Source organism: Haemaphysalis longicornis, unplaced genomic scaffold, assembly GCF_048455015.1.
Source record: "Haemaphysalis longicornis isolate Haplotype H1 unplaced genomic scaffold, Haemaphysalis longicornis Haplotype H1 scaffold_5, whole genome shotgun sequence".
NCBI lineage: Eukaryota > Metazoa > Arthropoda > Arachnida > Ixodida > Ixodidae > Haemaphysalis > Haemaphysalis longicornis.
In genome coordinates this window covers 77116934-77129617 of record NW_027526385.1, presented here as the reverse complement: position 1 = coordinate 77129617, position 12684 = coordinate 77116934, and the positions used below count along the sequence as shown (strand labels likewise).

At 47.3% G+C, this 12684-nt stretch overlaps 1 protein-coding gene across 1 annotated transcript in view; it reads left to right on the top strand.

The window, feature by feature from the left end:
• The window catches only part of LOC144138461 ((E3-independent) E2 ubiquitin-conjugating enzyme UBE2O-like), a 73136-nt gene that overhangs the window by 14018 nt on the left and 46434 nt on the right, over positions 1-12684 (top strand). The window contains exons 7-9 of the mRNA XM_077670745.1: positions 208-346; positions 5722-5875; positions 12031-12185. Of these exons, the coding sequence (XP_077526871.1) occupies positions 208-346; positions 5722-5875; positions 12031-12185 (448 nt within the window). The remainder of the gene's footprint in view (positions 1-207; positions 347-5721; positions 5876-12030; positions 12186-12684) is intronic.

The following is a 12684-nucleotide window of genomic DNA, read 5'->3' as shown; positions in this document are numbered from 1 at the left end:
CATGTAATCCCTACAGTATGGTATACAAATACGTGGATATTAAGACACATCAGTATGATCACGAAGATCTCTCTCTCTCTCTTTTTTTTTTTTTTTTTTTTTTTTTCGTGGGAAGCTATTCAGTTTGAGGATTTGGCAACTGAAAAGTTGATAGCGGCCTGTGCGTGAAAGTGCAATCTCTCTCTCTCTTTTAATCTCTGCATTCAGGGTGAAGATGGTGAATGCGTTTGAGCCATGCGCCGTGCTAGTCGGGGACTACAGCTACTACCAGATCAGGGACTCGGACGTCATCATCAGCCTGGCGGACTGGCAGAAACAGTGCGTCTCCAAGTACAGCCCTCCCCAGGTCAGTGTGTGAACCTTGTGAACCTTGTCGTGCATATGTCCTGTAGAGGCCAGAAACGCTGATCCTGAAAGCCGTATTCCGTGAGCCTCTGGGCAATGTGCAGATAAATGTTGTTTTTTTATCAGCCAGGCTGCCTTGCACTGGAGTTCTTCACTATACTCCAGTTGAGAAACTTTGCTTCATAATCTGGGCAGGTTCCTCTGCTTCATTGAAGCTTCGGGGTAAGGGTACTGGCGTGGAATCTAGGGGATAAGAACTGAACTTTTCGTAGCATTTACCTAATAACAACTTAAAGTGAGGGCTTGCTTTTTAAAGGAGGAAGCATCCTTGGTCAATCTACCGGTGCTGGTTGGCGTAGATGCTGTTGGTGTGGGAACTCCGAATTGTCTTCAGTGCTTCTTCATCTGTACATTATCGTCATCATTAGCAGACATGCACCCACACTTTGTCCTCATCTCTGTAAATACTCGTGATCATGGTGTGTGCTTGCATGTTCTTCGCTCGAGCGTTCTGAAGGATAGGTTGCTCCGAACACCAGTCTCTGAAGTGAACCTCAGTCTCTCAATGTGTAATGTTCGCCAACGTTCCTGCAGTTTTTCGTTTGGCTTACGGAAGGAGCCGCAAACATTTTTGCACTACAACTTGCCCCATGCCTGCCCCTGTTTGTATTCAGTGCAGGGGGTCCAACCGCACACTGGCTTTTGATACATGGAGCGACCTGTGGGGAGTTTCGCAACTGGTATAGGTTTAATCGCACTGGTTTCGCACTAGATTCGGCACAAAAATTGCAAGTGTCTATTGGGTTGCAACGGCAAAGGGTCGAGCGCACTTGCACCACAGCTAGTGCAAAGTTCTCTCTAGCTCTCATCTAAAAAAAATCAATTAAATTGGCTGCCGAGATGACTCTCATTACGTCGAGTTTCATGCACTTGTTGTAATTAGTTCTCGGTGAAGTCGTAAACGTTGCAGAATTCCCGTCTGTTGTCCATGCATGGTCGTCCACGGAGGGAGTAAGGTTTACGGATGATGGCTGTGACTCTTTTATCGAAACTATGCCGCAAAACAGGATACGCGAGAATCAATTTCTAAGACGACTAACGTTGCGCTGAGTTTGAAGATGGAAGACCTGGGCCAGTTTGCCTGTGCGCATAAGTTCTTGTTTAAGGGGGGACGCGGCTTTCAACTTCGGAAAAATGACCAAAACATCGTTTTTTTGAAACCCACATATTCGGCTTCTATGTTTCCTATTCTATGCGTCTGCAAAGTTTTTACGCTGAAAAGCGCCGCAAAGTGGCATAAAAAAATACTTTTGTCAGGCGCGGTGACAAACTATCAGCGCAAAAGGGCGAAAAAACGGCAATTTTCGGAGCGCTCTATCTCCGCAACGGTTCCACCGGGCGCGGCCATTTTGATATGGTTAGATCGGCCGAGCGATCGTCTTTCCGGTTCCGCTCGTCTCTTTTATCTTCGTTCATTCACAAACGCACAAACGGCAGAAAAGAAACGACGCACAAACGAAGCTAGAAATAGATGCTGAAGCGCTATTGGTCCTCCGGTCGGGGCGCAGAACAACGACCCTCCTGATTGGATGTCACGGGCGCAACGCAAGATGGCGCCCGCCTGTGCTGCGTAGCGAGCGGTTCGAGTTCATTTTCGCCGCTTCGCTCGGCCGAGTTTCTGTTCAATCTATGGTATTCAACACGGACGTTATCGCGGTGGGAATGCCAGAGATAACGAGCCAGATTACGGGAAGTTGTGGGGCTCGAAAGGAGGAGGTCATCGAACGCTTCGTGGTGCGCGTGACTCTGCCGTCGCCAGACCCCGGAGGGAGACGCGGTGTGCGCGCTTGCGATAGTGGTTCGTGAAGTGAACTTTTAGTCGGGTTTGCGATGCTTACACGCTTAGTTATGCTGTGTTTTGACTGTGGGCTCGCTATCGCTAGCCTTGAGAAAGAAACGGTCGACTCGTCAAACGCTGCGGCGCGCACGGCATAGCCGATGCGCATTGGAGCAGCACATGACTGGGCAACCGGTTACGATTGAACGCCAGTAGTTGTAATTAATGCCTGCGACGTTGGATTTAATCTTAAAAGCGACCTGACCAGTCATATAAGGTATAATCAAAGTTCGATATGTCGCGGTAAGCGTGCGCTATCGCAGCGCGAGCCATATCGCCTTTCTTGCGCAACGTTTCCCGTGCACTTGTAATTTTCATGCAAACAGGTTTTAGTGAGTAATATAGGAATAAAAATATGTTCTCTGCATTAAAAATGTACGTTACTGTCGCAGCATTTAACAGTGATTTTATAGTGAAATTATTGATACCATTGCTTAGGGCATACTGGCTTTGCTGCGAGAAATATTGGATGCCTTGAATGTCAAAAGTAGTAAAAAAATATGCTCTTGCATTGAAGTTGGGAGTCATGCAGAATACTCTACCAAGCTTCAAAATAGCTCATTTTCATCCTTTTGGTTTGCAAACTTTTGGCAATGAACACCTGCACGTATGAGTACTAAGTTGCTGTGCCAGGCAAGATGATAAAACATAAAAAAAAGCCAAAAATGTTCAAATTTAAGTAAAAAAAATGCTTAACTTGTTGCCATGGTGACAACACTGCAAAAGGAGGCTGTTCAGTGCGATACAGCCAACCAGCTAACCTACTTTGCATTGAAAGCCCATTGAAACCCATCTCCCTCTTCGTTTGGTCTGCAAAGTGCACCATGGGGTATGTACTCTTCACAGAGGAGCTGAAAATGATGTTTTCTAGAAAGAGAAAGGCTGTAAAAGGCACTCCAATTTCAAGGCAAAGCATTCCAGAAACCCCATGTTCAAAAGGACATGAACGGCTACAACCGTGACAGCTTTTGATAAGTGAAACCATGTTGCAACTTCGGAAGCCGTTTTCTCAAAACAGTTTTTTTTGCCACCTGTGTCGCTTGTACCAGGGATTTTTTTGTGACCGCTGGGTCTATTTTGATTCCGTTTCTTGCATTACATTCCTTGATGAACAGTTCAGGTCGTGACACTCTTGGTTTTCCAGATTTGTTTTTTGTGATTTTTTTAATTCAAATAATTGTTCACAGTCAACATGCCTATTGCACATTAACCTCTAAAAAAATGAAAACTAAAAAACATTGTGTTGTAAAAAAAAATTCTAAAACTGTCACGACCTCGTCCATTCATTTGGGAATGCAAAGCACTTCGAACAAGTTTTCTATCGTGTTTTATAAGCCGCTCAAGCTCGGTACAAGCGGAACAGAAAGAAAATTTAATACATAAAAAAGTTTTCAAAATATTAGTTTGAAATTTTTATGGTTTTATCACGAAAGCATTTCCAGTTGCTGTGCCAATTTTCATCAAAATCCACAAAGAAATAAAAAAGTTGATTTTGAAAGCCACGTCCCCCCTTAAAGGAGCCATGAAGAGAAAATACAACTTCGTTTAATTTGAAAGAACTAGGATTCAGTATCTCACTCAGCTCCATTAGAGCCACAAAAGATGTTTTTTAACGAAAAAAAAGCAAGAAGTATTTAAAAACTTTCAAATTTTGCGCCACAGTGACGTGTTATGAGCAAGAATGACGTCATACGGGCCAACAATAAAACATAATTTTCAGTGCGTTAACTGCACGTTAGCATTCAAGTGATGCGGTCAAATGGAACTAGAGGCCCCATTACAGACGTCCAGCCATGTGTCGTCGCGGCAGGTCAGTTAGGCGGCCGCCAATCGCACAAACAAGGTTCCGTGACGTCATAGGGAGGTTGCGGGAAATTGGCTAGGGGGTCGCCACGGCTTCACACGTTTTCTTTAATATCTCCGTTATTTGTTTGAAGATTGCGATGGTATTGGTATCATTGTTATCGGGACTAAGCAGTCTCTCTAATAAACCCAACTTGTATTTTGTCTTCATGGCTCCTTTAAGTTCCCACTTACGAATAAGACGCCAGTAAGTCGAAGTCGGCCACAGCAAATAAGCCGGTTGCCAGAAAACTAGGGATGGGCGAATATTCGGTATTGTCGAATATTCGATCGAATAGCTCTCTATTCGTTATTCGCTTCGATCCGAATGCAGGTATTCGATATTTTCGAATTATTCGATGCTCCCGAATAGGCAGCTAAAAGCCAAGCTTTTCGGTCAAGCTTTCCGAGAGTTACCCCAGGCTTGGCTCAAGACCCACCGACGCGGACATTTCTATTATCAGTGCCGGCACTGCCGAGTTGCTGCCTTGCCTAGAGGTTCGACGAAGCTCTCGGCCGCCAGCACACTTAAGTTAAAAAAAAAAAAAGGCGGCACTGAAACGGCACCGCTCCGAACATAGCGGCACCCAGCCAGCAGACTTGTACAGGCCGCCATTTTGAATAGGCATGCCGCCATTTTGAATAGGCATGCCGCCATTTTGAATAAACTCGCACAGCGCGGCAGTACGCCGCACTAAGCGAGCCTATTCAAAATGGCGGCCAGCCACTTGCGCTTTGCTTGGCTACGGCCGAGGATACTAGTGGCTACAATACTTCTTTTTTTTAGCGGAGCTTCTAGGCGGCGCTTAACTCTGCGAGTTTCTAGGCGGCGCTTAAACTTGTGAATGAGCAGCCGGCGGAAACTGCTGCACCTAGAGCATGTGGCGCAACAGGCATTTCTTCATGAAAACTTGTGAATACAGCAAAGGAAAGCTGTGTGTAAGATTTTGCAATAAATGTTCAACTGGTAATAGTTTTACACAATGCTGTGCTTACGTGAGTTCTAATTATTAGAAAAAAAATGTGTACATTAGTCAGGTCACAAGTTGCTCATTTGTCTTTGTGATTTGCAATGTGCACTATTCGAACTATTCGATTCGAAATTATTCGACCAAATCACTATTCGCTTCGAATTCGCTTCGAACCTCAAAATCTATATTCGCCCATCCCTACAGAAAACCCGACGGAAACGCTACCTTAACCAAGCGTTTGTATCAGTTTCGGGCGAACGACTTCTTACCTTGACAGCGCTAAAGTCGTAGTTGAAAACTTATTCCCACACTTATCGCGTTCGGGCAAACGGGCCCTGGTCTGCCATCTTCAAACTCAGCCTAATGTTAGAGAAGTCATACGTTGATTCTCATGTATTGTTTTATTCGCCTTCTACTACTGTGACAATGGAAGACGTTGGCCTTCCATCTTTACAGGAGTAAGGAGGCCTGTACGTTTCTTTATTTTATTTATTTATTCGCAAATAGTTTGCATGCCTGCCCTACCTTTCTCGCGGTTTGTTCGGCAGTGAAAAAGTGATTTGGTTTGCCCAGAAGATGTCGTGGGCATTCCTTTGTGACGCGTCCGCTGCTCACTCTGTGGCGTTCCCGGGTTGATGCCCCGTGTGTTCTCCTCGCCTGCTGCAGGATCGAGGGGACGAGAGCCTCGGGGCCCTGACGGGCGCCATGTACGCCAGCACTGCGCACGTCATTGACCACTCCGACCTGGCTGCCTGCGCGGCCTTTTCGAACCAGTCTTCTTCGCTGCCGCTGGGACTGTCTCCGCTCCGGCGGAGCCGGGGTGAGCCTTTCTCGCCTCTCTTTTAGGCTCTGGGGATGTTTCGGGGATGAACTGGGGACGTTCGGCGGCGAATATCTTTTTTCCCCAAAGGTACACACAGTTGGCTTGCCGCTATTTTGCTGTGGGATTCATGTGCACCTCCTTCCAGAGTTACTTGATATAGGAGTTGCAAAACTTCCCATTGGCCCCATGCATCAAAAGATGGCCCTACATACCTGCCAACTCTCCCGAATTGTCCGAGAGACTCCCGAATTTCGGACCTAACCTCTCGATTGTAAGAATGCTATCTCGAATCTCCCGAAAAGTGGCTGCCTAATCACGCGCGTATGTCAGTCTTTCCTGCTGCGTCAGTTGCAGTGCTGCGGGAGAGCACTCGCCAGTATACCTCTAGTTCGTTGTAACCATACCGTAGAGTACCGCTAAGTATATTCTAGGCACTATAGAGTACCGCGCATCTGGGCGAAGGCCAGCCGCGAGACGCGCTCGCCACCGTACCGAAAGAAGGCGAGGAGAAAGGTATGACAACTTTTGTGTCTGTCTGTCGTAGCTCACGTTCCACACGTAGTTTTGGCACGAAGCGTTGATGCAAGTTCTTCGAGAGTGTTTGCTGCGTTGATGCGGCGTGTTGTCAGCTTGAAACCTGTAACAATGCCGCCCACTTCGGATCGCCAACTGCCAATGGAGATTGGTTTGTTCGGTGGAAGGCGGCGCCGATGGAGGCGGCCGTGGCCGTGTGTGCAAAAATGTGTTGCTGGCGACTTCTGCAAGGATCGCTAGCTACCACCACTGAAAACAGGTCTTTCATGAACGCAGCAGGCAGGCATCTTTCTAGAGGAGGTGCTGTTTGGAGCACGATGGCTTCGGAGGAAGTTGGAGTGCATTTTGTACGTTAGGCCTACCTCGCCTGCCTAGCCGTCAGTTGCATGTTTCCCCGAGTTCAGTTGTAAAGTCGATGGCGCTGTCAAAAGCAAAGAAGTACCGTATTTATTCGAATATAAGGCGAGGTTTTTTTTTCCGAAATGTGCGGTCTCAAAGTCAAACCCCACCTTATATTCGAAGCTCAGTATCCCAATATGCCAATTCTGGTGTGACAGTTTTGGTTTCCACCTTCCAACCATTTCCAAGCATCCAAAGGAGCCCAACGAGACTGTTGGAAATGTAACAAAAAGATTTCAGAATAAAACGCATAAAATTTTACACGAATGGAGGTTGCAGATAGTAATTACCGAGTTTCGGCAACTGCAAGGGTATTGAATAGTTCGCGATACAGCAGAGGCCATGGCAGCAGGCGCCTTCGACCATGTCAATGAGCTGAGCCAGCAGTAGCCGTTCCAAGCCAGTAGTAGCCGCAAAACTTGTAAACAAGTCGGGACGCCATTTTGCATTTTTTTTAGAGCTCTCGGAGTCCCTGCTGCAAGATTTTCTTTCTCTGTGCTTGTTTCACATGACCAGCCTTCAAGAAGAAAGTCATAGCAGAGGCAGAAGTCGCTAAAAACTGCGCGGCGGGTCGAAAGTTCGGGTGCTGGGTGCAGAAGTACATGAAGAGGGCCGGGCTATCGTTGCGAAGGCGGACCTCCGTGATGCAGAAGTTGCCAGGAGACTATGAAGAAAAACTAATTTCTTTCAAAGATATGTTATCGGCCTCCGACGCGACCACGACTTCCTACTTGGGCAGATTGGCAATGCCAACGAAACTCCGATTTTTTTTTTACATGCCGTCGGCCCAGACCATTCACCTAAAAGGTGATCGCGAAGTGAGCCTGCGCACTACAGGCAACGAGAAGGCTCGGATATTCGTGATGTTAGCCTGCACCGCTGATGGACGGAAGTTGCCCCCCTTCATCATCCTGAACAGAAAGACTATGCCAAAGAACGAGGTGTTCTCGCAGAACGTCCACATTCGTTGCCAGGAGAAAGGGTGGATGACGGAAGAGCTTTTTCTTGACTGGATAAAGTCGGTGTGGAGCCGGAGACCAGGGGCACTTCTCGCCCGGAGGTCAATGCTGGTGCTCGACGCCTTCCGTGGGCACCTCACGGAAGGTGTGAAGAAGCAGCTCATGGACAACCAGACGGAGCTGGTCGTCATTCCGGGGGGCATGACGAGTCAACAACAGCCGCTTGACGTTTGTCTTAGCAAGCCCTTTAAGGCACACGTCAAATGGCTGTACAACTAATGGATGGCGTCTGACACTGTGGCTCTGACGCCGTCGGGCAAGTATTTCTGGACTCATACACTCCCGAGTTTCTGTGCTTCGTGACTTTGCGGAAAGGTGACTCGTAGGGATTCTGTGCCACCTGCACCCATGATGCGAGCGTTTCGCACAGTGGCAAGACCTACAACATAATGGTGCACATCGCTTCACAGAAGCATCAGAGCTACGTTCGTGCTCTGGAAGGGCAGGGCAATGTCGGATGTCTCTTCCAAAAGAGCTGCGAAGACAGTGCGATCCACGCAGAATGCCTGTTCACGGGATTTCTTGTGGAACACAACCTGCCGCTAAGCGTAAGTGATCACACAGGACCGTTGTTTCAGAAAGTGTTCCCGAAGTACGCGAAGCGGTGCGGGTGCGTATGTACGAAAACAACTGCCATCGTCGGGGAAATGGCCGCAGATGCCAAAAACACAGTGGTGAAGGCTCTGAAACGCCGTGCTTTCGCAATTGCAGTGGACGGAAGCAACGACAGCGAGTTGCAAATGTACCCAATCGTGGCAACGTACTACGTTGAGGAGTCACGAAACGGGGAAAGCCGACTGCTTTGTCTGCAGGAACTCCATGGAGAGGCCATCAGGTGAAAGATTGAAAATTCCTCCTGGACACACTCAAATTGCGTGATACACCAGTTGAGACTTGCATGGCATTTTCTTCCGGCAATGCCAATGTGATGGTCGGCAAAAAGAATGGCATGGCAGCTGTGCTCAAGGAAGCCCAAGAAAGTTTGATAGCCATTGGCTGCCTGTGTCACCTCATAAATCTTGCGGCCGAGAAAGGAGCCGTGTGCTTTCCTGCAAAATTCAACGAGGTGCTCGTGGACATCTACTGCCTTGAGAAAAGCGCCAAGCGAAAAGACAGGCTTGTTGAATTTCAAGCGATGCACGACACGAGGTGCGGAAGATTTTGAAACGCGTGCCAACGCAATGGCTACGCTGGGGAAGTGTCTGACCAAATTTCTGGAACAGTGGCAGCTTCTTTTTGAATGAGACAAAGCTGAAAAACCAGCAGCGCCCAAACTTTCTGGGGTCGTACCAGTTCCCCAAGACAGATGCAGCTTTGGGAGATGTGCCGGACGAAGTCGCCTAAACGGAAGGAGCCAAGAGGCCAGATGGATGCAATCCCAGCAAAGAAAGTGACGCTTTCATCCGAGAGTGCTGGACATGCTAGCTTGACCCGTGAGGAGCGTCTTTTGTAGTTCCTGACCTCTGATGTAGACTTGGCTAATGGCCCTTTCTTGAAGGGTGTCATCCCTGTGTTTGACAGAGTCAACGTCCAACTCCAGTCTGAGGCACATCGCATTCATGTGCTCCAGTCCCTCTGGATGCAGCTCCAAAGTGACCTTTTGGCTCGGTTTTTCAATCCCTCAGCCATTAAGGCCTGCTTTTTGCCAATGAAGATCTTGACCTCGGGAGCCGCGCATTGTCTGTTGTGGGGGGCTGTGTGCCAGCAAGAAGCAGCAGCTCTTTTCTAGTGTTTGGGAGTAGTACTTTACTGTCACATGTGACTACATAGGATGAAACCTTGAAGAAAGAGGAAGTAGCCTGTTTGAAGTTCTTGAATGATGCATCTTTCAAAAGCCTTCGCTTCCTCATTGAGTCCTTCCCACAGATTCTGCCCCAGGAGAAGAATGAGTCTAGAGAAGAAGCCTTGGACGCTCTTGAAGCATAATTTGCAGAACTGCAGGCACACAATATTTCTGAGGACAGTCTAAATGAAGGGAGGATTGATGTTCAGTGGTCAGAAGTGGGGAAAATCACTAGCGTTGATGGGAAAGTGAAGTTTGGTAGAGTGGCAAAGGTGATGCTGCAGCTGCTTGCCATTCCACGCAGCAATGCTGAATGTAAGAGGATCATTAGCATGGTTAGCAAGACTGTTCTGAGAACATAGTTCCAGTGTTCGCTTTCCGACGACTCTATGTGGCCCTCCATATAGTGAAGGGTCAGCAAACCGGACATTGTTTTCTGTACATTGTGAACTGCTGTATTCTGACAACTTTTTGAAGCTTGCAAAGTCCACAACTACCAGGTCCCTTCAGAAGTAAAGAAGCTTGGTTGCAGAGTTTCTCGTGATGAAAGAACAAAGCAGCTCAAAGTAAACATCCTTTCCCCTTTCTGATGTCAGTCTCCGCTCTCTGTGCAACCCCCCCCCCCCTCTTTTCCCCATTTTTTTCCTCCCCGCTGCAGTCCCCCGAATTTTCATGTTGCTAGTCTGGCAGGTATGGCTCTACGATTGGTACGATGTTTTGAGTTTCTCGTACACTTTGTGACAATCAAAAACGGTATTTGGGTGCCTACGTAAATTTGTTGTGCCAAAGCCCAATGTGTTCACCATGCAAGTGTTTTATATGCGAAGAAACTTGGCACCTTACTGAGCAACCAGAAAGCAAACTTAGGTTGGCGCAACAGGCCATGGAACAAATAATGTTCAGAGTGACACTCAGGGACAGGAGACGTGCTTCCTGGATTAGGGAACAAACTCAAGTAGATGATATTGCCGCATGGGGATTAGCGAAACGAGATAACCGGTCACTACAGCTTATCACCCGCAAAAAAAATGGCCTTTCCAAGCGTTCCCTTACGGACGTGCTCGCCACGTATGTGTCTAGTGACCACAGTGACTGGGACATTGCACTGCCTTTCTTCACTTTTGCGTATACAGTCAAGTCCACTTATAACGATACCGTTTATAACATTATATCAGATATAATGATGAACAGCTGTGGGGTAAAATAAACCGCTTATTACAATGCTCCAGTGCCACGATATCGGATATAACGATTGAATGTGGTTATATTGTGCCCCAAAAGTGCTGTAGTGATGACTCTAACGACGCGGTTGTGCAGCCTATTCAGGTAGTGTCTTCGTAGGAGGCCCAATGCGTGACAGTCTCTCGGGGACTTCTTTCTGCCAAGGACATTTACCTCAGCTACGTGAAGAACCTATAGATGCTCTTGGAAAGGATTTGCGCTAGCTTCACACGCGGCAAACAAAGGTGACCGACTGTGGCTTCTTTTCTGCAAATTAGTCGTAGTACGACCTTGCTGGCATGCGAATCAGATGTTTTGAGCTCTGTTCCCTCTTTTTACTTCGCAACCCGCTTATAACAATTATTGGTTATAACGATGGGATTTTCTTGGCACTTGGATATTGTTATAAGTAGACTAGACTGTAATTCCTGCGTGGGTTGGGCGGGCAGATTCTCTCTCATACATAGCCGCAAAATGTTCAAGCAGCGTCCGATAGCGGGACGGGCTACTATTGCACGCTAGTAATAATGGTTCATGTATCTAAAGTGAAATATTTAATTCCAAAATGGAGGTGGCTAAACATACCAGCGTTGCTCAAATTATGATCGCAGTGAACGGGCACCCTGGGGGATTGAAATGGGAGGGCTGGTGGGGTGCGACTGTCACTTCGCTTTCCGCAACTTTTGCCATGGCTCTACACTTGTGCATAAAGTTGAGCCTGGGATTACAAAAATAATAATTTCGGCATTCACGTGACAATCAAAATCCCTCATAATTGCTTAGTTTTTCAATTCGATATTTTCAACTGCACTCCACGCTGTCTATGCATAGAGCCTAATAATTTAAAAATAGCTTGTAAATAGGTAGTGCAGTTTGTACCTTGTGATTCTCTGGAAGAAAAAAATTTATTGAACAGATGTTTCAGTGTTATGTACATTCAAAACCGATTGATTCCTGCCGAGTCACCAAAAATTTGATTTTTTAGGCTCCTAAGCTGACATGATAAGTACATGTCGTTAACTGCTCCAAAATCGAGATTTCGCTGCTCCAAAAACTGCTACCAAATCTGATTCTGCTGTCTCACCCCTGTACCAAGGAAAAGAGGTTTTTACGCGTTGGGATCTACTCACTGTGTTAACGAAGAAGTGAGGAAAGACGAGGCTGTGATGTGTGGGTGGGGGCGCCACCTGGTGCAGTGTTCCGCCGAGGGAAGCCGAGTGGCTCGGTGCAGTGGCCCAAGATGCTGCACGATTGGACCGGTCCCAGCCAGCAGCAGCCCTCATTGGTACCCAAAAGCACGGTGGTCACGGTGGTACTGGCGACCACTTCCACGGTGGACGTCATTTGGGAGGTACGGCAGTTTTTCTTCTTGGAAAAGGACAACAGTGTTCACAGGAGTGTGTGCAACTGGCTGAAATTTTAGGGGCGAAGCACCATGAGGCCGAGGCTGTGTCCGGCGTCCGGCCGGCGTCCTTGCTCGCAGCACAGCACCGTGTAACTAGAAACATCTTTGAACAAAAGGTTGACACAAGAACAAAATAAAATGTTCTCAAAAGGTTAGAGAGGGAGAGAGAGATGCACAGCACCATATATATCGAAACATCTGTGAACAAAAGGTTCACAAAAGGTTAACAAGAACAAAATAAAAGGTTCACAAAAGGTTATAGAGAGAGAAAGAGCTCCTGGGGAGTCGTGCTGCACATGTGCGAGGAGCATTGGATTTGGGTTGGATTAAAATGGATTGGATTAAATTGAACTGTTGGATTGGATTGGAAATTGTTTTAGTAGCAGCAAGCACTCTCACGGGTGATCGACGGGAAGACCGATCCCCGGTGCTTTGTCCACTCGTC